Source organism: Neodiprion lecontei, chromosome 7 (genome assembly GCF_021901455.1).
Source record: "Neodiprion lecontei isolate iyNeoLeco1 chromosome 7, iyNeoLeco1.1, whole genome shotgun sequence".
In the NCBI taxonomy this organism is placed as follows: Eukaryota; Metazoa; Arthropoda; class Insecta; order Hymenoptera; family Diprionidae; genus Neodiprion; species Neodiprion lecontei.
In genome coordinates this window covers 14,938,663-14,963,725 of record NC_060266.1, presented here as the reverse complement: position 1 = coordinate 14,963,725, position 25,063 = coordinate 14,938,663, and the positions used below count along the sequence as shown (strand labels likewise).

Here is a 25,063-nt window from a genome sequence, read left to right as displayed (position 1 = left end):
TTTCTGAACGATAATGCGAACTTGATGTTTCTTGCTATGTATTAAGCATTAAGGACGGGCCAATTCTTTGTAGGCCAACAGACAGCGCTTATAATCGTCAAACGTGAATGTGTTCAACGTTGAACTTTTGACACCCTTGACACGTTTGCATACTTTGATGTCGTTGATGTGTTTCGTTTCGTCCTCTCCCATGGTGGTAAATTTTTCACAATTTTTCCGTTGTTCTCATCCTTCATCAGACCCAGGCGTTTCTTGGTTTTTAGCGGAATACCGTACACGTTGTCTGAAGGACAGTCAGAAGTGTCAAACATTGCGTCGACATCACGTTCGACGATATGATAGATATTAGGACATTGAATTGGTAAACAATGCTGTCGGTGTCTGTGTACATCAATTTGGGTTGTTTTTTCGAAAAGTTGGTTTTGATATAAATATAATGAAAATCGTGGAGAATAATTCTGGACAGATCTAGGATTGCGGCGCCAATGTATATAGGCTGAGCGAAGTGAACTTTGACACGATTCATTTCTATGATAACCATATCCGCGTCAAATACTGTGCAGCTGAGAAAGTTTGCTCGGGCAATAAGCGTTCTCGCACCACCTCTTCCCTCCCATTTTGTAACCAATTTAACATCTTTATGATTTCGCACATTCTCCATAGTCTTGCCGAACACAGCGTTATTCATGAGTTTGTAAAAGTTTTTCTCAAATTCATTCCTAGACCGCTTACGCATGTCTGTATTGAGCGTGATGTAAGGCTCGAGCCATGGAGATTGTGCAAACTTTGAAACTCAATGCACTTTCGTTAATTTCAATCCTAAACTCAAACACTGCTTCAAATTTCCATAGTGCAATATATACTTTGTTTTGGGTAAAGGGTGGTGACGAGCTTAGCGTTTCCACCACTTGGAGGAGTGAAATGCTCAGCACAAAGAGGTGAATCGTTATGATCCTCGTGAAGATCTATAGGATATTCTAATTCCATCTCAATGATGTAACCGATCGGTAAATCGTCCGGGTGAGTTGACATATCGATGGGATTATGCTCCCACTTGAACGAACCGATCGGTAAATGTGCACTCATAGCCGCACCGTGTAAATTGTTTACGTCGAAATACATAAGATATGATTCCACGTTACTATAATCAAAATCTTATTCCATAATCCTATTATTGGTCCGAGCGTGTCGATTAGAACATCGCCTACACCGCCTCGAATGCTTCTTTCCATAAATAACACCACTTCAGGGTCGTCTGAAAGTTGTAAATTTACTATAGTATATTTGAGAATCGCGTCAAAAGCAAGCCCCGGCGCTGTGTAGTGATGCAACGGATCAAAATCATATGTTTTAAAGCAGCTGGCTCGGAAATTTTGAAAAATATCAGCAAGCAACAAAATATCAGTCTTTAAATATAAATCGGAATAGTCCCCCAATGACTCGAAATGGAATTCCCCCCAAACATTTTTAGCGTGATCGTAATGGGCGTCTGAAATATTTACATCGCAGAGGTGTGAGTAGAAATGTTTCTTTGCAGGTAATCGTGTTTCATTGAGTTTCCTCCAACAATCGACGTATTCATAGGGAAAAACGCCTTTGCGGTTCATCAAACTAAACTGTGTGGGATTATTATAAAATTTACGCACTATCTGTTTATCTGCATCATCCAAATATGACCAAAGTTCATTGATACTGCTAGCCATAAATCGAAACGAATCGATGAATCTCAGGTGTATCATTGTCTCATCAACACGTTTCGTGAAGGATATATATATTTTTCCTTATTTATGGGTAGCAGTGTAATTTCACCGGGAAAAGTTGACGCTAGGGATTTTATTGAAAAGTTGGAATCGCAACCGGACAAATTGTAAAAAACTATTGAAATTGTATGCGTCTCTCTAAAATTCAAATTACACCGAGTATGAGCAGGACCACGATAACTACCCGTGAAGTGACAGCGATCGTGACACTTTTTCTCCTCAGGGGTAAACGGCTTTTCGCAAACATAAAAATTCTTTGCGCGCATGTGACGGTTGCGTTGCACTTGCGTGAGAGACTTCATCGAAATTAAGATTTTGATGCGAGATTCTACTTAAATCAATAAATCTTCAAACTGCTGCATGAACCAATCTATGCAATTAGCACCGCGTTTACTGTGGAACTCTGATGAAGTCTTATCGTACGCGCAATCAACATAGTATGCTACACTGTGCGGGACATGCTTTTAAAATTCATGTGTTTTACGGTTGGAGACGTGATTCTGGAATTCATCAACCGGTACAGGCTCTAATATACATTCGACATCGGCGTAAACAACAAACGGGACGGTACCTTTGTTTTGAAAGTTTGAAAATGTTAAATCTTTAGACTTGGAAAATTCCATGCGCACTTCATTTAACATAATGCAACCTTGTCGATGGTGTCGTAGGCATGCTTCACGGCGAAGTGACAGAAACATTTGTCACATAAAAATAGCTGACCATTATAATCGGACAATTGTTTGCTCACCAATCGTAAAAGATCTTTAATATAAGCAAAGTGGAATCTTGTTGTCAACTCGCGAGCCATATCATTTTCGTTACGATCATTACATTCAAACATTAGAAGATAAATCGTGTTATTGTTTACGCAATTCAAATTTCTACTCAAATAAATTGGCACGATGACGCATTTCTTCGATTTTGCATGATGTGAAAGAGTTTGAGGTTTCATCCCGTATACATTAATCCACAAATTCTTCAATCTCTCAAACTTTTTCACATCGTGCAGAGTGGTGAGGAATGATACCTGTACAGTCCAACTCGGAAATATACCGACGACAGTGGAGAGTCCTCTCAGCGTGGGTGTTGACTGGGTGGAGGGCTGCAGTGATGGACCAGAAAAGGCATCTTTCTTCTTTATTTTTCACACTGACTACAGCCTTCTTCCACCGAATATCCTTGGGCAGATCAACGAATGTCGAAAGCCCAGCAGCGAGAGCCTGGTACCGGTTGATGTTTATAACAGTATGGAGGATCTCGACCATGCTCCACTCAGAATCACGTTGTTCGAAATCTTCAACCTTTACAAGCAGATCGTTTCTTGCGTCTGTAAACCAACCGTCTATATCGCTCGAGGGGAGGATCGCGGGTTTGAAGGCGTTGAAGCTTTTAACTTCTTCCGCAATCCCATCGTGCTTTGTGTTTTCAAATTTGCATTATAATGTGAGGGTAACCTTCACATTTTTCTCCTCGCGCAGTACCAGCCTCAATCGTTCAACGACAACCCGCTGTGCGTCGTCCAGAAAGGCCTCCAAATTCTTATGCTGGAGATTTGTGACAACTCCCGTTCGGATCTGGCTGGCAAAAGCACTATCGATATCGTCCCACTGTACGGCCGCAGGACTCTCGATATCAGCGCCCATCACCACAGCGTGCTGCTGCTGCCGCTGCTGCTTTCGCTACCGCAGCTGTTGCTGAATCTTCGCCACCCAGGATTGTACGAGTGTTATTGAATGTTGAATTTGCAGTTTCGCACCCATGCTTGTTCTCGGACGCTTGGAAACATCAAGCAGCAATTGGAGATTTTCCATTCCAACATCAATCCAATGTTTGAAGATATCGTCATTCTCCCGCTCAGGATGCAGCTCGCCTAACAAATTGTGCGTATTCTCCATTATCTAGGCGAGATTCGGGTATGTTTCAGCGGCCATGACTTTAATGTTGATATAATTATAACTTTGTAGAACTTTTAACTCACACGTATCGTGTAAGACTGACGACTCTGTATCGGATGCGTTGAACCAATATATGCTGAAAGATCACACGAATTTAGGTGTAGTGGTTGGCGGTCCAAGATCTGTACCAACCTGCCATCAAAGAATAAAAAAATTCCATGGCGAACAGGTCTGAGCCTGTACATTCCAACCCTAATCAGCGTGGAGCATGTGATGGGTAGTATCGGTCAACAAAAAGCAGGTAGTGAGCGACGATTGACAGGGGAAAAATCTGGTCTTGTCGACTTTTGACCGAATGGTTTGTGTACATTCCGTTTTTGGGGTGTACGACTTTTTATGGCGAACAGGTCTGAGTCTGCAGGCCCCCAACCCTATTCGCGTGGAATATGCGATGAGAAAACATCGGTTAGCAAAAAAGTAGGTAGCAAGCTTTTGAGAAAATTTTCTTTGCTTAGACTGTTCCCGCGTCACATTTTTGCCTGCATGTCACGTGATGTGCAGCCCATAGGCTAATTGGTTGTTGCTCGGTCGAGGGTAGGCATGTCTCTTTTCATACAAATTTGAATGGCGGTTTGAAACTTCTCTTGCATTTGAAAAATCCCTCGTGCAGAAACAGGTGTTTGACAAAGTGAGTGGTAAAAAAAGGTGCTCATTGGAAAATCCGAAGACTTCAAAGAGTTTCTACTTTTGTGAGTACTTTCATAGAATATAAATATTTATATTGTAACGTGGAATTTTTAATGCTCATTACAAGGGGCTTCTTGACCCCTGGGCGGAACCACAATTTAGGGATTTTCCAGATTGAGTCGCGAAGTCTTAGCAAAAGAGCGTCATAACTGAAATCACGCATTCGAAACTACGAGAGGGGACACTTCAGCGAATAGCGAAAGATATTTCAGGTTTTTTTATTTTATTTATTTTTTTTATTTTTTCAGCTACAACGGCATCAGGCAGGAGTCAGCACCTAATTCGAGGAGATAGTGGAGTGGTGGACTAGCGATGATTGCGAAGGAAGAATGTCGCGGCTGCGGAGGGGGAGCCAACGAAGATCCCCGCGTCGCGGGAATCCAAGGCGGACGCAATTCCCGCTGGCGGTCGGCGCGCCGCAGCCTCTCCCCCTTCACCTCGCCAACAATTGACCATGCGATTTAGCGTTAAGTTCTGCGCCGCGATATTATTAAAAGTGCGCGTCGAGTTGCGCAATCGACGAAATCGACGACGGGTCGATTATTGCGTATTCTTGTGGGTATGACGTCACGCATGGGATACCGTATCGAGATTCGTGTTGCGGCAGGTCGTAGGTTTTTGAAACCGCTCTAGTTCTGGCGGTCGTGCTAAATAGTCACGTTTTGGGAGTTCGCGAAGTAATGGAGCCGCCTAAGAATCGTGAAGGGGATGGAGAGTGTGTATAACGGATAGCCATTTTGGATTTGCGTTATAGAAAATTACTTAAAATTTTTCCGCCGTATTTTTTGCTTGGTGACCATAGCTTGAGTTGCGAGTCATAAAATAAAGCCAATTTTGAGTAGTCGAGAATGTTGAGTAGAATCACGGGTTCTAGTTGCGTCCTTCTCGTTTTTAAAATTACTTACAGCTAAATTCCGTTGTACTGGGTTCAGCCGCGTTATCAGGGTTTTTCAGTGTAGTCTCTCGAGTAAGTCGCGAAGTGCCGAATTGGAGTGCTCGAATTAGCGAATAACGTTTTTGCGAATTTCGAAAAGGTTTGATTTCGGATCCGTTGCGATAGCGTTCAGTTAAGGTTATGTTGAGTTGCGCTTGCGCTTAGTTCAGTTGCCGTTTAGTTAAGATGGTGTTCAGTTGATTTGCGTTAACTTGAGATTGCGTTCAGTTAAGGGTACGTTCAGTTGCGCTCGCGCTCAGTTAAGTTTCCGTTTATTTAAGATAGTATTTAGTTGAGTTCAGGTTGCGTATAGTTGAGATTGCGGTTTCGTTACGTAGCGGTTGAGACGAGAAGTTCGTGTCATTGCGTTTCAGTTGCGTCTGACGTAGGTTGGCGTTTAAGAATCTGTATAGTTGAAATAAGTACGAACTAAAATTTATTTCAATTCAAGTTGTCAAGTTTAGATTCAAGACAGCTCGCGGTAGGGTCGAAGCTCTGAGTCGGGTGAGATCTCGGGTGAGATTGCAGACGCCGTCTGTTCGGTAGCCCGATGGCGCACCACCGAGAAAGTAGGTCTAGTTTCGGTTTCGAGCAATTATTGCTTTAGAGGAAAAATTTCGAAGTTGCGAATTGAGAGTGGCGTATTGAGATTTTGTAAATGTTGAGTTAGATTTTAGTTAGCGAGCTGCAAGCTCAGTAGAGTGAGTAATAGCGTAGGTTACGTATAATTTTCTATTTTTTTTTTTTCTTAGATCGCGACGAACGAATTTCGAATTATTCTTTTTTTTTGTGTTTTTGTATCACCGCTATTGTGAAATATAGTATTTTATTTAACTTTTTTTTTTTGTTGAGTAGCGTGTGTTTTGAGTGCATCTCTTTCTCTCTCTCTCTCCAAAATCACCCCTTCTCTCTCTGCGGTATTGAGCTAACGAGCATATTCTCGAGGTATAGCACATTGATGATTTCGAGGCGTTTTAATCACACTAGGCGCCCAACAGCATTTCGCGATTTTTTTTTTAAATCCACCTTACATCGCGGGCCGCCGAAGTATTGTGTACATATGTATAATGTATATACATGCAGCGACTCCAAAAACTCTCGAGTACCAAATTTCATGAAAATCTGAATACTTTTTTTTCCCGCATTTCGGGCATTGTGGGTGAAATTGGTATTGCCGCGTAAAGGGTTAATTACGGTAACGTAGGTATTTGTTGGAGCTGAAATAACTTCATTATAATTACTGGATCTTCTGAATCCACACTTTCTCCAAATATTTCTGGCACAATATTCCCTTCCGAAAAAATATGGGACGGAATGATAACAATCTCATTATTACGTACAAATGAATTGGTAAATATTCCATCGCAAACTTTCAAAAGCCATTGTTTGAGATCCGTTTGTCCGTCACGCACACGAATGTTAACTTTTAGTAACATGTATGTAAAAATAATCCATAAACTACTTTTTTGACGCACGCTTCCGAAATTTGTATTCTACTGCCATGTCGTGCGACAGGTAAAGTCGGCCAGAAATCCCCTGAAAGTATAACCACTTTACCCGCAAATGGTTCTTTGCAGTGGCATATGTCTCTTAACACAGGATCAACGGCTTTTAGTACGTATTTTGTCATAATTTGAGATAAAATAACAATGGTAACTTTCGCATCACTCATACGTACTCCAAGTTTTAAATTGAGTTTTACATTGCATGTTGATTGCTCATTCAAGATCAAAGGCAGTTTGAACGTCGAATGAACCGTCCTACCCCCCTGTAATAGGTTTGTTGCAATTCCAGTCCGTAACACAAGCAATACTATAATATTTTCACTATTTAACGTGGAAATAATAGTGTTATGTAAATAACTTTTCCCACTCCACCGGGACCATCCAAATCAATGAGCTTATCAGAAGACTTACCACGAACGGCGGCCATAATTGCACTGAATACAACTCGTTGATTTTGGGTCAAACTATCAACCAATACTTTGACTACCTGTTTGGACGCATCCTCAGGATCTTTGTTATCATTACCTATATGACACGCTAATGTAAAACCTTATTTAATATCCTGAAGATTAAGATTTGCAATGTAAAACTGTAGAATATAAGTATTTCATTTATCACTCGCAAAGATTTTTGTTCGTTTCGTTCGTAGTATTCATTATGATCCACAAACTCAGATTTGTATTTTTCAAATAATTGTCGAGCGTTAATCGTGTCATGCAAATATTGCGCAACGATTATATAGGTATTTATATGTTTATTCAAACAGAGAATTGAATGATGATTGATAACAAAAATGGTAAAAGGAAGTGTTAACGTTATATTATATCAAATTAGACGTGCGTTACGCCTGGAAGCAGTATTGAGACTGCTCACACGGCCTCTCGCCGGGCTCGGCGACAGTGCATATGAAGTGCATAATCGCGTAATTTGAGCACTGCTGCCGATAAGAAAGCCAAGCGCATAAGGCGGGCTACGCTGCACGATAAATTTTGTACTCATCTAAATGATCCCCGGCATGTTCCTACGAGAGGATATAAACTGTTACATTTCATTAGAAATGTTCCAGCTCCATCACATCCCCCGACGAAGACAAAGGCGCGTCTCTGCGGCTTCTAATTAATTTCTCGTAGGATTCTTTCGTTACGTTTAGCCTGTGTCTCAATCCTGCGTTTTAATTTCCTTCGTTCTACTACTTCCAAAGCAGAGGGATTCCTTTGGCAACAATATCCGGCGAACGCCGAAATATAGGTTGGTATATTAAATTTCCACAGCAAGAGTAGAATAGACAAGACGGATATCGTTCCAGAAACGACAGCTATTGATGGGATCCCTATACCTTTGAAGTTAGCCCATGTATTGTTGACCCGAAGGGTCGCTTCGTTATTCGCGAGGACACTCTCAAGGTCTAAAATGGCTTGTCCTTGATCCTTGAGGGTATCCAAGTTAATCACGTGATGCAATACAATTTCCCGGCCTGTTACAAATTTGTTTAGCGGGGAAATGGTATCTGCATGTATTTCTGTTAATTGAGAAGTCATATGTTCTACGATTAATTTGACTCGCGTTTTGAAAGTTTGAAGTTCGCAGCTCTGATTCGTGGTTATCAGGGATGGCTTGGTGATTTGAATAATAAAAGTCTGCATTGAAGCGCATGTTATGGTTACCTCAATTGGCTTCGAAGGTAAGATTATTTGCGATCCCTGCGTTCTTATGTAAGCAATATCTGTGACGAGAAAACGACTCAGAGTGCATCCTCGTGGTATGGGATCAGTTATTTTCTCACAAAGTTCAATAGTATCGTTGCGATGTCCCACATCGCGTTAATCACCAATGAAATAATCGGTTATCTGTTTCAGTTGAGAAAATGTGACTTCTCTTATAAAATTCTTACGTACTAATTTCAAAGCATATGTTGGGTTAAGCGTTACATAAGTGTGATTTATTCTTACGGGTACCGGGGTATTCTGAATTATTACCCAAGGTTCCTTTTCTAAGTAAGGCACTGTGAGTATATAGATAAGTTTGCCTTTATCTGTGGTTATAGTTAAATCACTTATTTTAATAAACTTCTCGTAATTTTCCTCTTTAATAGGTATTAGTGTCTTTTTGTCATTGGCGTCGAAAGCTTGAAGAGCTGTCATAAGCTCCTTTGGAGTAAAAAGGGTGTTATCGATGATACCATGCCTTCCTAATTGCACGGCAGTCATTACCAGGTCGATTAGTCGTTGCAGTTCCTTAATTTCAAATAAACTTAGAGTTATAGCTTCCATGTATTCCTGATAAGCAAGCGTTTCGTTACCTTTTATTTTTAATGATTCTAATTGTCCCCATACAGTTTCCAAAGAGTGTTTAAGTTTGAGCTGATTTGTATTCAAGATATTAATTTGGACTTGATTGATGTGCAAGGACTTGGTTACAACAAGATTTAGAGTGTCCGTTACATTTTTTAGTGAGGCTAGATTCCCATTAATTATTTCCAAATCATCCGCGTCAGCAGTTCCATAGATTGATTTTTGGATTGTTCCTAAAAAGTTAAACATTCCTCTTTTCGGTCTGATATTTGGCGTGAGATAAGATTTCCTTAGGGGATACATTTCATTTGCCAGGCCCGTCAGGAGGACATGTTTTCCAAATACCGCCTCAGCTTCGCGCGAGGCTTCGTAAGTAACATCGCCCGACGCGAGCGCTTTCGGAGTACTTGTTTTGGTTCCGTGGGATTGAGATTCCCTTAATTTAGAGGGGCGGCGCGTCATTTGAAGAATAGGCGCACCCAAGTCTAAAATGACTTCCAAAATATTCTTGTGTGACGAGGCGCGGGCAAATTCTAAATCTAAAGCGTCCAGGGCGGACTGGGCGAGGGATCGCTGACCAGGGTTCCAATGGTCCAGATAGGTATCCCGTATCGTCTGGAGGCCTCCGAGTTTGTCGTGAATGTCGAGTAATGGTTTGGTGAACCCACTTGCGTCAATGGATTGGAATATCTTCCATCTTTCCTGGTACATGTATACTTTGCCCACTTCCTCCTGGAGTAAAGTCCCATTGATAACTGAGACATCGAAGTAGGCTAGGGACAGACTGCTACACCTATAACAAAAGAAACTAAGACTCCATTCCGTGGAGATCCAATCGTTACCCTGAACCCGTTTTAGTTTAATTCTAGGGACTGGATCGTTTTCCCTTGGTGAAGTGTCGTATTCGTAGTACGGTTTGGTATTATTCAGATGGGTCTTCCAATAAGACGCTGTGGAATCATCCGCGGTTTTCTTGTAAGTGATATTTCCTTTTTGTTCGTTGATCTCGACGACGACGAATGGTCCATTCCAAATCCTTTCCAAGGCGTTCTGTCGCGTATGGTTCTTGATCATTACTTTATCTCCCACTTGATATAAAGGAGTTTGTCGTCGTGTTCCTTGGTCCACTTGTTTTTGGTTTTTCTCTCTGGATTTGGTAAGCCAGACCAGAGCTTTCTCGAACCGTTCCTCCCATTTTCGTATCCACAACATTTTCTTACTAATCACGGTTTCCAATCGGTTTTCGCGGAAACCGTCAGGATTGTTGGCTTCGTGACAGAACATGAGGTTGTGAGGCGTTTCACCTGTTGATTGGTGAACGGAAGTGTTATAGGCACGTGCCATTTCTATTAAAACCTTGTCCCAAGTGTGTATTCTCTCTTTGCAGGCAGTTCGAATATAGTCTTTCAAGACACTATGCATTCGTTCTATAGAGCCGTTCGACTGCGGGTGATATGCAGTTGTGGTGATATGTTTGATATTACAGTGTTCGAGAAAGGAATCGGTCAGCTCGTTACAAAACTCCTTTCCCATGTCCGTCAGGATTACTTTGGGGCACCCGAAGTTACCTATCCAGTACTCTGATAGAGCCTTGATAACTTCTGTCGCGGTTTTGTTCGTAAGTGGGGCACATTTAATGAATTTGCTTATTGAATCCTGCATCGTGAGGATATATCGGTGTTTATTCCAAGATTCGACCAGAGGTCCGACGATATCTATTGAAATTTGATCGTTAGGTTTTTCAGCAAAGGTTTCGAAAAGAATAGCGGGTGATTTCATTTGTATCCTTTCCTTTTTATACATCTGACACGTGGGGCATGCCTGGATAAAGGAATTGATATCATTCTCCATACGTGACCATACGGCCGTTTCTTTTACTCGGTCAATTGTTTTTGCTAGGCCGAAGTGTCCATTGATGTCGTTGTGAGCGCTGGCCATGATTTCTTTCTGTTGCTGTTTGTTAGGCACATCCTTTCCTGTCAAGCAAAATGATATGTCTGCACCTGAGTCCTGTCGTATCCTCTTGAGATCTTCGATGATCGAATTGGTTTCTTCTTTGGTGGTTTTCTTAGGGTCAATCCAGAAGTATATCTTTTCGTACCTTTTCGGATGAATGTAGTTTCTGAGTTTCTCACGTCTATCCGTCTGATTCTTTGGTATAATCAGGGTGTTGTCAGAGGCATCCTTTTCTTCTAGGGTAATCTTCACCCATTTGCCGTCCTCCCCTTTTCGATTTCGGTTGGGAACGAGTTTGATGTGAGATTTTGTTCTGCCTGTTGTGAGTGACAATCTCTCGATGTCAATGTGGCGTGCGGCAATATGGTGGACCCACTTGGGATTCCTATCAATGGGTGTGATTTCGTATAGTCCCTTTTCCAATTCGGTGAGTTTTCCGAAGATCTCTTCCTTTGTGCGAAAGACTCTAGATAACTCATCCGCTACTACGTTACTTTTTCCCGAAACATGTTCTATCAGGAATGAGTATTCCTCCAATCTTAGTCTCCAACGCAGCAGGCGTTGACTGGGGTCTACGCAACTTTTCAGCCATACGAGTGCACGATGATCGGTGCGGATGATGAAGGGTTTATCCGGTGTATTGAGCAAATATACTCTTAGTCTCTTGACGGCCCATACAACAGCAAGCATCTCCTTCTCTGTCTTGCTGTAATTCCTTTCCGCATCATTCAGGGTTCGAGATAAGAAATATATGGGGTGGCCGTCTTGAGATAGTACCGCTCCAATTCCATCGTTTGACGCGTCGGTGGTTACGACGTATTGTTTAGCTGGGTCTGATCTCACAAGTATCGGTGGTGTGACCAACTTTTCTTTCAGGGTTTCGAAGGCTTCTTGGCAGGCTGCTGACCAATCCCATGGGGTGTCCTTTCTTGTTAACCTTGTTAATGGTTTCGCTAACATTGAATAGTTTTGTATGAACTTTCGGTAATACCCCGTCAAACCAAGGAAGGATCGAATCGTCTTAACGTTGACTGGAACGGGTAATTGTTGTATCGCTCTGGTCTTTTCCGGATCTGGTTTGCTCCCTTCGTCAGTGATGACATATCCGAGGTATCTCACTTCAGTTTTCATGAAGGCGCACTTCTCTGGCTGGAGTTTCAGGTTACATTGTCTTAAACGCTGAAATACGGTTCTTACATTTCGATGGTGTTCTTCCTCCGTTTCACCAAAAATTATTACGTCATCAATGTAGACGCAACAGATCTTCTGATTCAATCCTCTCAGCGCATCGTTCATCATGCGTTGGAAGGTCGCAGGAGCGTTCTGTAATCCGAAAGGCATTCGTTGGTATTCGAAATGCCCGTCGGGGGTTGAGAAGGCAGTATATTTCTTGGAGTCAGCAGCCATGTTGATCTGGTGGAAACCTGCGGCCATGTCGACAGTAGTAAAGAACTTGGCCCTTCCCATGTGATCGAGTAAATCCTCGATTATTGGTATCGGATAAGAATCCTGAACGGTAAGTTCATTAATCTTCCTGAAATCGATCACAATTCTATACTTGGGCTTTCCGTCGGGGCCCGGTTTTTTGGGTACAACCCAAACTGGCGAGTTGTATGGCGACTCGGATTCCGTTATTATTCCTTGTTTCAACATTTTCTCAACTCCCTCTTTTACAACCTGCTGGTGCAGCTGTGGAGCACGGAAACTTTTCACATTTACAATGCGTTGAGGATCTGACAACTCGATGCGATGTTCAGTCATTGAAGTTCCATTGACCATGTCTTCCTCCTGTAAGGCAAAGATATCGCTGAAATCCTGAAGAATACTCCAAATTTCTTTCTGGTACTCATCTGGTAGGTGTTTCAAGTCGACAGTATGTTGGAGCGCCTGCTCTCTTTCATCACGTGGTTGTTGCCATACACCCGGGGTTGACATACTCTTTACTCAGTGGACTTGGACGTTCTCCAGTCCGAGCTCGATATCTTCGTCTTCAGCGGTGGTGATGATTCCATAAGCCGTACCATGATTGTTCGTGTGTACAATCTGCACCGGGATATTTTCCATAGGCATTCCGTCTTTATAGACCATGCGTAACATGAGATCGAGATTCTTTTCGTCGGTATCGATGGCAATTTTGTTCACCGAATTTGGTTTAAATCGAATTTTTCGGTCGCTACTAAGGTGGTGTATCTTATTCTTCAGGGTGAGCGTCGAGGCATTCAACTGGAAATCTCGCCTCCTCATAAACGGGTTTCCCATGATTCCATCTTCTTCGTCAGGCAGATAATCGTCTGGTATAATGACGAATTCGTCCTTTAGCCCCATGTGAGTTAGTACAGCAATTTCATTCGCGGAATTTAGCGCTTTGCCAGTCTTAAAGGAAATTTTGCGTTTGATAATTGGACAAATTTGTTTATCCGATGGATAAATAACCTTCCGTTTTATGAGGTTTATTGATGCACCTGTATCGACCATAAGGGCTACTCCTTGCTTTGTTTCTCCAAATTTTATTACAGCACACCGTAGTCACCCCTGTGAAACTGAACATACACGGGCTCCTGTTGGCACTCGTCCTCTAGTTCGTCCTCCTGTCCCTTTATTTCCTCTTCCTCTGACTGGAGTTCCTCTGACGTGCAATTGACTTGGTCGTTGGGCGGTTTGTCTTTGAGGCTGGCGTTTTGAAAATTTGCGTCTCGCTTATTGCCGTTAGTATTACGGCGTTGGTCGTTCTGTGGTCGGCGCGGAGCGTAGCAGTTCCGGCTGTAGTGTCCTCTGGTTCCGCAATTATGACATACTGCTTGTTGTTCATGGGCGGTCCGATGTGTGTTACAGGTGTGGCATTCACATCTCTGGAGTTCTTTATCATCTTGTTCCGCTTCATCGTGGTGGTGGACAGACGCTGGTGGTCGAGGAGTTGACCTTGGCGAGTTCGTCGAGGTTCTTTGTTGTACCTGGAATCTTCGCGTATCTGATGCGTTGCCTGGCCCGTAAATTTGGGACTTGTTCCAAAACGTGGGTTTCGATGCTGTGTCGTTACTGTTCATCAGCTGTTGTTGATGCATTCGGAAATTCAATTCCTCGCCTTCGGCTTCTTTCGCGGCCTTCTGGGCTTCTAGTAACTTGAAGTACTGACGGTTTTTGACTTGATGGAATATCCTCGGATTAAGTCCATATAGATAGTACTGGCACACTCTATTTTCGAGGTCTTGAAGATTAGGATCGATGTTCGCTCGTAGTTGTTGATTCGAGAAGGCAGCTACGAGGTCTTGGTAGATCTGATTGAATTTGAGATTGTAGGCGTCCACAGTGTCGCCCTTTTGGCCTGTTCTGCCAAGCTCCATTTCCAATGTGGTGGCACTTTTCTCGACAATAACGGCTGATCTTATGACTTCGAGTAAAGTTGGGATTGTACGAGGTCTCCTCTGGTTGATGGTCTTCTGAAGAGCTCCTCCTGTCTTCAAGCTGATTACCATGCTCAAAAACGGGAAACGTTGGGTTGGCATAACTACCATATCGGCGGCTTTTACTTGCATGATCCAAGCGTGTACGTCTTCGCCTGCTTTTCCTTCCAGTCTGCAATCAATCATCTCGATGGCTTGAAACGCGGGTAGGAAATCTTGGATCGCATAGGGCTCGTCCGCTGGGCGATTTGGTTCTCCGGGGTATCTTCCGGCAGCATCGGGGCGTAGGCTGACATCATTCAAGTAAGCTTCCGTTCGTGCATACGGGCCTGGGTCTCTTGGATTCCGAGGGGGAAACACGTCTCGGGGCGGCGCAGTTGCCGGTAGTTGAATTCTTGTTTGGTTTCTTCGCGCAAGTTCCTCAATGTTTCTCATTATCTCTTGCTGTTGGCGTAAAGCTTCGGGATCACTCAGCAACTGGGACATACTGAACGTCACAGTGTCCGGACGACGATGTGGTAAAGTAGCAGACATTTCCAAGGCTCTTCGAAGTTCATCCTCTTCTTGCTGTTCTAGACGACGACGCGGGACGTTGTTACGGGTATTGCTACCAGTACCTCGTGGGATTTCGTAATCCGTCGGACCATTAGGCCACTGTGGACTAGGCCTTGGTGTAAGGCGTACGTTCGGCATCCGTGATAAACGTCGGCTTTCCTCGAGAACGCGTTGCAGTGTCGAATCCGTATCCGACAAGATATCATGGTTTACATTGGCTCGCGCGGTGGAGAATCGGTCGTTTTCTAATGAGCGATTTTGGTGAAGGGTCGGTATTGGCATCGCATTTATACCTTGATGGTCTGAATTGGCTGGGGAGCCCACCTCATTGATGCGCGGTGTCGGTGGCAGCAATCGGTTTTGAGCGAGCCCGTATAATGCCGAGTAACGTGGTGGGTTTGTTACGATTGAGGGAGCTATCTGAGTAGGACCTTCCACCTCTGATTCAACGAGACGCGCGGTATCTAGTTGAATTCGCGGTATCGCTCCGGTATGGTTTCCGGGCGGTCTCAAAATATTAGAAACATTCGGATCATCGCTAGTTGTTAAGCGATAATAGTTATTGATTGCTTCTCGATTGGTATGACTATTTGTAAGAGCTTCCTCTTGACGGTTTTCTTCGGTTAATTGGTTATTCGGTTGTTGCATTTCCTGAAACATTTGGTTGGTGACGCTTTCAAGCGTGTCTTCGGGACGCGGAACTGTTTCAGAGTTTCGATTTATTTCTACATTATTGCGACGAATGAAGTCGTGTTCACGGCGTTCTTGATTTCTCAATTGAATAAAACGGGTAACCTCTTCTATAGGCAAATCTTCGCGGCGAGCAAGTTGACGCGCAGTTAACCTCTCTCCGTTTAATTGCTCTAGACCAAGACGGTATCTGCCCATTGCAGTTAAATCATTACGTTCGGTGGCTTCTTGTAGCCTATTCACAAGCTGAGTCATTTGGTTCGTCAAATCCCAAAATCTCTCTTCAAACCGGGATTCAGAAGTGACGGATTGTCCATCTTCTGCAGTCTCAACAATAGTGGGAGGTACTGCCGATCTCCGGTCATTGTTTTCGTTCACGTCCATTGTGAATTTATTTTTTTTTTAAATTTACCTTGAGTCAAGCTTTGACTTTATTTATTTGAATGATTCAAGTTTGACCATCAAATTCTTAGTTTCGATCACGATTTGTCCTTCGATAAGTTTATGGTGACTCGAGTAAGTAACAAAATGCTTGTACTTACGCTAGGAGTAGCCAAATTGAGGTGTGAAGCATCACACTCGAAGATCGTGGTAGCCGTCGGTACGAGGCTTCGATGTCCTGGAGTCTCTGACAGGCACCGGGGGCAAGAATATAAGAGCGGTTCGAGTCTGAGTGTCCTTATTCTCACTTCACTTCGATTAGACGGTTTAAACGCGAAGTTTATTGTATCTAAGGAGTGCAGAATTTCATACTTGCTTCCTTTCCAATAAATACACAAGTTCACTATGGGAATTGTCCAGTGTAGAATCAGGCGGTCTACACTCAGTCCCTGGTTATCAAGCGGTCTACCCGCAGTCCTTGATTGTCTACGCAAGGCGGCCTTTCACTCTATCCCTTGCTAGGTACAATTCGTAATAATTACTTATAAACGCGTAGCCGAAGGTTCGCGCGTGAATTTATTGGGCTTACGCACTCACTTCCAAAATTCGTCACTATGATCCGGCCGTTTGATACGCGCGCCGCGTTCGTTGGTTTAAACCGGATCCTGGCAGGATCGCCAAATTTGTCATGCAAATATTGCGCAACGATTATATAGGTATTTATATGTTTATTCAAACAGAGAATTGAATGATGATTGATAACAAAAATGGTAAAAGGAAGTGTTAACGTTATATTATATCAAATTAGACGTGCGTTACGCCTGGAAGCAGTATTGAGACTGCTCACACGGCCTCTCGCCGGGCTCGGCGACAGTGCATATGAAGTGCATAATCGCGTAATTTGAGCACTGCTGCCGATAAGAAAGCCAAGCGCATAAGGCGGGCTACGCTGCACGATAAATTTTGTACTCATCTAAATGATCCCCGGCATGTTCCTACGAGAGGATATAAACTGTTACATTTCATTAGAAATGTTCCAGCTCCATCACAATCGGCATACCGAACACACATATATAAGTGAAGTGTATTTAGTATAGGATGTAACTGGGTGGTACACGTGTCACGAGCGCCGCACATTTACCCGAAATTGTAACATATTACCGATCATAACAATTATCATTTTTCATTATTATTATCTTTAGAGACAAGGAAGCATAGGTTTAGTTAGTACATATAAACCATTTTATTATAATCAGTTCGTGGTATAGCCAAGCGCAACGGCGTAGTTGGACAGCCAGCAACGTCAGCGTCTTCGCGCCCGCCAGATCCCGGGTGTAATCAACACCGGGATGAGGCGAGCGCGAAATCACGCGCTTCGAGGATGACCGTTGCGAGGCGAGCCTTTGTTCGAAATTGCAAACGTCAGCGAAAAACTCGCTCGCCGCCCGACGTTCCAAGGGGTGTCGGACGAGCGAGCGAAGACAGTCCCCGTTAGAGACAGCTAAGAACGACATCTACGGAACCCGGGCTCCTTCAGAGCTGCTGTGTGAAGAGTATCAGACTTAGATTCACCGACGATTAGAGTGGGAACCCCTCTAATTCTATAAGTGGTGTTCCAAAGCATCTCGCGTCGCGGCGTTAGTCCTTGAAGTAGTAATAAGTGTTGAACCTCGAGCCACGAACTCTATAGAGTAGTGTAGTACGTAAGCGAGCGAGTGAAGTGAACTTCGGCACCTTCGAGGCCGAAGCAGCAACCGAGAGAGAGAGAGAGAGAGAAAGAGAGAGAAAACGTGAGTAGTATAGGAAAATACTGTAAGCTTCCTTGTCGATAACCCTGCTGCCTTTTAGTTTTTCATTAAATATTTCTACTCGTTTCCATTCAAAATTGGTACCACATAATTAAAATCCTCCAAACCATTTCCCACGGAACGCCCTGTAGAGGACGTTCGCCTCCGAATCCACCAAAATTAAATATAAACCTCGGTAATAACAAAGAGGGTGAAGTCGTCGCGTGCGAGACCGCTCCGCACGTGACAGACTAAACTGGTGTCAGAAGTGGGATACAGAGGTGACTTTCCTTGGGAATTGGAATCGAGGATTCGATTTTGTGAAATTTTAAAACGAAAAATTTTTCGAATTTTTCTTATTTTTAACAAACTAGGGAGTCGAACTATACGTAATAGAATCGCTTATCCTTTCGATATCCTTCCCTACCCCCGGACTTATCAACATGCCAAATCACGCTCAGGCCAGAGACGCCGCCGATATGACGGCCGACCTGGTCGCCAGTGTTTCCACTATGGTGGAAAATTTGACAATTCAAAATAATTTCGCGAACATTCCCGAATTCGACGGGAAGAACATGCCGTTACGACATTTTTTGCAAGACATCCAAAACGCGTCCATGTTCGTGCCAGCCGCGGCGGAACCGCAGTACCTCGGCGCAGTAATATCGCGATGACGCGGGGACGCGCGAAACTGTATCTATGGAGAGAAGATCGAGAGCATGGCCGGGTTAGTGAAACTGTTGAAGAATCGACTCGCCCGCGGACACACCTACGATTATTACACAGAGGCGCTGATGACGGTCCGGATGAAACGCGATCAAACCATCGGGCAATTTTACGACAAAGTCCGAATTTTGCTAAGCGGCGGAAGAAGCGCGTACAAGTCATATTTTGGCGTCGATCCGCCAGAATTGAACCGGGACCCGCTACATCGAATCGCGCTAGGTTCATTCATAAAAGGGTTGCCTACCCATATCGGAGCCGCGGTGGATTTGCGAGAGCCGGAAAGTCTCGAAGTAGCCTTCCATATCGCCGAAAGGCTAGCGCTTCGAAGCAATCAATGGAAAGGAATTGAGTCGAACCAGGAGGAAATGGCGCGTGTTCTTTACGCTCGCTATAACTCCCGAACTCCGTCGCCGACGGCTCGGGAAGGTAGACCGATGTCTACTTATCGAAGCCAGTCACCACAACCGGCTACCGGATTCTTTTCTAAACCCGCGCAAACGTCTGATAACCGCGAGACTGCTACGGGAAAGTCATATACCAGTCCGTTAACACCTTGCGGATATACACATTGCTGCAAACAAACCAGGTGTTGCCCGTGCTGCCCGTTAATGCAACAGTCATCTCGGGGACGTTCCCCGCAAAGGGAGCCTTTAAACTGCCCTGGGGCTCGCCGGGCAAATTCCCCTGCGGGCCCGAGCGGAGTGAGCGAATCGAGTCGACCCCGAGAACACCAACAGTCAGTGAGGTTCCTGGAGAACGATGTCTCGTTCTCTGGACCCCCACCGACCAGGAGAGCCCAGTAGTCGAACTAAGTGCTCCCGAACTTCGTAACAAGAAGGGAAAATTCTTTCTTGACACGGGTTCATCAGCCAGCTTAATTAAACTAAATGCCCTCGACCCAGACTGAATTGTAAACACTGACGATAAAATATGGGTAACAGGATTAGAGGAATCGGATATTCCGACACTCGGCTCAGTTGTCCTCCATATCTCTGAAAAACCAGCTAAGTTTTATGTGTTACGAGACCTGCCGCTGAGAAGTGATGCGCTAATCGGTAAACCTTATTTTTTCGCGGAAAAAGCCGAAATTTCGTTTCACCACAATACTTTAGTTACCTGAAGCGATCCCATCCGACCTAAGCCTTTCATAGGTCTACCTCCTTCCGATGCAGAACCCACAAAACGCGTGTTAGCGGCGAAAATCGCTTCGGAGAAACGAAGTTATAAACTGCGCGCGCGTACGAGTGAGCAAATAAGCATCCCTTTAAAGAACGCGAATCTAAAGGAGGGATACTTACCGCGAATCGAAACTCAACCGGGCGTGTTTATCGGAGAAGGTATCGTTGCTCCTACGGGAGGATCGTGCTACGTCTTAGCAATAAACACGCTATTCGACGACATCGAACTAGAAATCGAGCCTCAGGAACTCGAAGATTTCGAGCACTATCGGGAGAACGGCTATTGGAGCGGCGAAAGCTCCGACGGTAGCGGTGTAGAAACTACTCCGCCGACGGATCGAGTAGAAGCCATAGTTAAATCATTGCGGTTAGATAGGCTCAACGAGGTAGAGCGCGCACATGTTATAAGTCTCATCGAGGAATACCCTCACATGTATAAGTTACCAGGTGATAGATTGCAATGCACGGATCAAGTTCGCCATCGGATTCCGACGGTGGACGAGCTCCCGGTAAACGCAAAACAATACAGATTTCCTGTAGTATATCGGCCGGAACTGGAGCGGCAAGTTGAGAAAAAGCTAAGCGAGGGAATAATTGTTCATTCACGCTCCCCGTATAACTCGCCGGTCTGGATAGTTCCCAAGAAACCTGACTCTCAAGGGAATCCGCGGATGCGCATGGTCATTGATTTCCGTAAATTGAACGAGAAGACGATTTCCGACGCGTACCCCCTCCCGAATATGATAGAAATACTCGAACAGCTGGGAAAAGCTACGTACTTTTCGACATTCGATCTAGCGAGCGGCTTCCAGCAGATCCCGATGGATCGGAGAGACGGTCCAAAGACGGCGTTTTCCACAATAAACGAGCACTACGAGTACGCTCGCATGCCCGAAGGTCTCAAAAACGCGCCTGCGACCTTTCAGCGCCTGATGAATCGGGTGCTGATTGGGTTGCAAGGGACAGAACTGTTCGTGTATCTCGACGATATCGTCGTATTTGCGGAAACTCTCGAAGAGCACAAGACTAAAATCCGGCGCCTCATGCAACGTCTCGAGGAAGCTAATCTCGTCCTCGAACCGGATAAATGTGAGTTCTTGCGTAGCGAAGTCGCGTATCTCGGGCATATCGTTAGCCGCGACGGGTTGCGAATGGACCCAAAGAAGTTAGAGGCAGTGCGTAAATTCCCGCACCCAAGGACGCAGAAAAACGTGCGGCAATTTCTGGGACTTGCCGGTTATTACCGTCGGTTTATTCCGGATTTCGCTGCCATATCCAAGCCCTTATCAGACTTACTCAAAAAGGGAAAATCGTTCGCATGGGCGCGAGAGCAGAAACACAGCTTTCGCAGGCTTCGCAAGGCCCTCTGTCAAGAACCGATCTTACAATACCCCGATCTATCTAAACAATTTATTTTGACGACCGACGCCTCGGAATTTGCACTCGGTGCAGTATTGTCGCAAATTCACGATGGCCACGATCTACCGGTCGCGTATCACTCTAGAATCTTCACTAACGCTGAAAAGAACTACGGAACTACGGAACAAGAGTGCCTGGCCATAATCGATTCAATTGAACATTTTTCCACGTATCTCTATGGAAGGAAATTTAAGCTCGTAAGCGACACGAGCCTCTCAAATGGATGCGTTCTACGCTCGATCCAGGCAAGAGGCTCAACAGATGGAAAATTAGGTTATGTAAATACGATTACGAATTTCAACATAAGCCAGGGCGTGAAAATCTAAATGCCGATGCACTCTCCCGTAATCCCGTAGATCTAGAGAAATTCTCGTCTACAAGTGATTCGGAAGTAGAAACGAATGTCCCTCAGAAGGCTCAGAAGGCTCAGATCTTGCCTTTATCTTCGAAACCTTCCGGTAACAGAAAAGACAAGACACCTGAGACATCAGCTGGCCCGTCCAAGGCCGACGCATCAGTCATAGCGGCGCGCACACGTTCGCGCCTACGCAGCGTGCCCACGGTCCCCACAGTACCCGAAATAAGAGAGGGGAGCTCGGAGAGCTCAGGCCCGGTGGCGACACGAACGCGCGGGAAGGTCGTTACAAGACCCGCGAGGCGCCCACCTCCCGCCGATGCGAAACCTTCTGGATCTGAACCCGAGAGCTCAGGGCCGCCCATACAGCGCTTACACCGCAGTATGTTGCCCTCACAGTTACTTCCTCCGAAAAGAGCGAAGTCTCCACCCCCCGTAGAGGTCAAGCCCCTCGGAGGTCCCCAAGAGACGGTGTTTTCATCGGAATCTGCAAGCGCGACGGCTGATCAGAGACCTGCCACTATCACGGTCCCGCTCACCGCACCCAGCAACGATTCAGATGGAAGCACGGAGGAATCGGAAGCAGATAATACAAAGACGGTTACGGCAACTCTTGAAGATTCAATTAACAAATTCAACGAATCATTAAGGCGTTTGGAAGAGCGGCATCACACCAATTCCTCCCGTGACCCCAAAAAAGGGCCTGATAAAGCAGATTTTGACTGGCCTGATCATCTGTCGGAGGGGGATGAGGTAGAAGAGGAGGCCCAGATGATTCTCCAACAACAAGACCCTTTCGATGACATCGCCGGAGATGCCGAGCTTGCCAGCCGCTTGAAAGCACTAGAAGATAGGTTCAAGTCACCATCGGACCAGGAATTAGTACGGCGGCTGAGTGCGAGGGAGAAGATATCATCACGCACGGAAGAAGAAGGAACGGAGGCGGACGACGAAAACGATGAGCAACCAGCTGAGAGAGAGAGCATGCCGCGAGAAAACGCGAGAGTGAGACCCGAGACAAGTATGGCCGCGGGACTCGAGCGCGAACCCAACACCTCGCAGCCCGCTCGGACCTCTCTACTGCCCGCTCCCCGCCTCACGGTGAGATGGTCATTGCCCAGCAACGACGCGGCCCCGGCTGCAAAGTCTACACCATACCGAGCACGTGCGCTACCACGTGCTACACCTTCCGAAAAGTCCACCGGTAATAAAAGCAAATTCATAACTTTCTCTGATAAACCCATCATAATAGGATCGAAAGACACGAATTCGTCCCCGATCACGTCGTCCTCACTGGACTCGTCCAGTGAAGAGGAACCTGACCAAGAAAAACCTATACCAAAAACAAGTACGATAATTAGCTCGCGAGAATGTTTAACGTACAAACCAGATAATTCAGTCCATTTCATCTCTGCCGATGGAGAACTATCAACCTCAGTGGGAAAACTACTCGTTGACCTAGGTAGGCTAGATGGACAAACAATTAAAGACCGGAATTTATCGATCGGACAAATAGCGGTGACTCCGTATGGGTCCAAAAAAATTTATAGTATTGTTACTAAAAAACGGTACTACGACGAAACAAACACCGAGCACATATACAAGGGACTCGAGAATCTTAAATTCGCCCTTCAACAAGCGGCCGCGAAGTCGGTTCGTATTTCACGCTCGGGCGACTATACGGACGAACTACCGCGCACGAAACTGCTCGATTGGTTAAACAAGATACTAGGTAAAACAAACATAGTCACCACGATATGCTACGGTACCATTCGACGACCACCGGATGAACAACACCCGCAAATAATTGAGGAATTTCATGCGAGTCTTGTCGGAGGCCATCGAGGGGTAACCAAGACCTATCGTAAAATCCGTGAACGTTTTTATTGGCCTTCGCTGAGAAACGAAGTGCAAAATTATATTCGTCGTTGCAAAGGCTGTCAGGAACGTAAATTGGTTCGAGCGAAGACGCGCGAGCCGATGCTCATTACTGATACGCCGGCTGACGTTTTTGATAAGGTGTCACTCGATACGGTGGGTCCGTTGCCGACAACACCACATGGCAATAAACACATACTAACCATGCAAGACCACCTGTCGAAATATTGTTTAGCGGAACCGATACCCGATTTAAAAGCGACTACGATCGCCGAAGCTATGGCGAGGCGATTAATTGCGCAATTTGGAGCTCCCCGTGCGATCCTTACTGATCGCGGAGCAGCCTTTACCGGAAATTTACTACGCGAAATATCCAAAATCTTTCACATAAAGCAAATAACGACTTCCGGCTATCGACCACAGACGAACGGAGCGCTCGAACGAAGTCACATACTGTTAGCGGAATACATAAAGCAGTATGCAGGTACGTACGACGATTGGGACCGTTTGTTGCCTTACGCGGAATTATCGTATAACACTAGCGTGCACGAGGCGACAAATTTCACCCCTTACGAAATCGTGTACGGGAGGCTGCCTCGGCTACCGAGTCAGTTCCCCGTGGACGAAAAACTATCCACGTATAATTCATATATTATCGAGCTAATAAAACGCCTCTCCGAAATACGCGAAATGGCCGGTGAAAATCAAAATCGCGCGAAGGAAACAACCAAAAAATAATACGACAAGAAAGTCCGTCCTTTCCCAGGTAAACATGTGTATGAAGGTGCGCAAGTATGAGTGTGAGAGGTACCAGTAAAGCGTGTGTAAACATGTTACCTGCATGTGTTCGCAGAAGAGTGCGGGAGTGAGAAAGCGAGACGCGTAAACAACCAGTGTAGGAGTACGAGCCACCGTCCACCAATTCGATGATGTTGTGCGTGTGGGTGCTTCTAGCTTCGACGGCCCTGGCCGCCGCCGAGCTTCGCAGCAACAACGCGTATCACATAACACCCATGGAAGACCAGCCGGGAATTTACTACGAGAAGGTGGCCCCCCTCCGCCTGCAACACGTGGACTGGAGAGTAACCGTGTTTATGGATATAGACGCTTTCACTACGGATGCACCCCCCGCCGAAAGGCAGTTAAATGAAGCGTTCAAGGCATGCTGCCGGGTCACGACCAGGGAGGCTTGCCGTGAAGTGACAAATTTGGACTACCTTCTAGAACTCATGCGGCGCGCTCAAGAAATGGCAGATAACCTTCGAGCCATTTCTCACAACTCCAGACTCAGCGCGCCAATTAAGCCGTTACAAATCAGAACTATGAAGAAACGATCGGTACCACTAGGTTTCATTGGGTCGCTTAGCAAATCGCTATTCGGCACAATGAACGAAGAGGATGCTACGTATATCAACGCGCAGATCGATAGATTGTTTAGTGACCAATCCAATCTAACTCAAATAATCAGCAAGGAATTACATGTAACCCACTCAAAATTCCAGGAGTTGCATCGAGAACATCAGATGGAATTAGACATGGTTGATAAACTGCAAGCACGAATTAATCAGCTATCCAACTTGACGAGTTTGATGATGCGCCGGAACG

General features: G+C 45.1%; 1 protein-coding gene across 1 annotated transcript; it reads right to left on the bottom strand.

Moving 5' to 3' along the window:
* Nucleotides 1-8,661: 8,661 nt before the first annotated feature.
* LOC124295562 lies at nucleotides 8,662-16,410 on the bottom strand. Its single transcript, XM_046745985.1, has 2 exons — nucleotides 16,277-16,410; nucleotides 8,662-9,925 (listed from the first exon to the last, which is right to left on the bottom strand). The coding sequence occupies exons 1-2, from the start codon at nucleotides 16,306-16,308 to the stop codon at nucleotides 8,662-8,664; spliced, it is 1,296 nt and encodes a 431-aa protein (XP_046601941.1). The 5' UTR covers nucleotides 16,309-16,410.
* Nucleotides 16,411-25,063: the final 8,653 nt, after the last annotated feature.

Excerpts from the sequence above, each read along its gene's own strand:
- LOC124295562 (XM_046745985.1), bottom strand. The coding sequence starts at position 16,308 with ATGCTTCACACCTCAATTTGGCTACTCCTAGC. Across the intron at positions 9,926-16,276 it reads TCAATTTGGCTACTCCTAGC|GTGTAGCAGTCTGTCCCTAG; the intron begins GTAAGTACAAGC and ends CTTTTGTTATAG.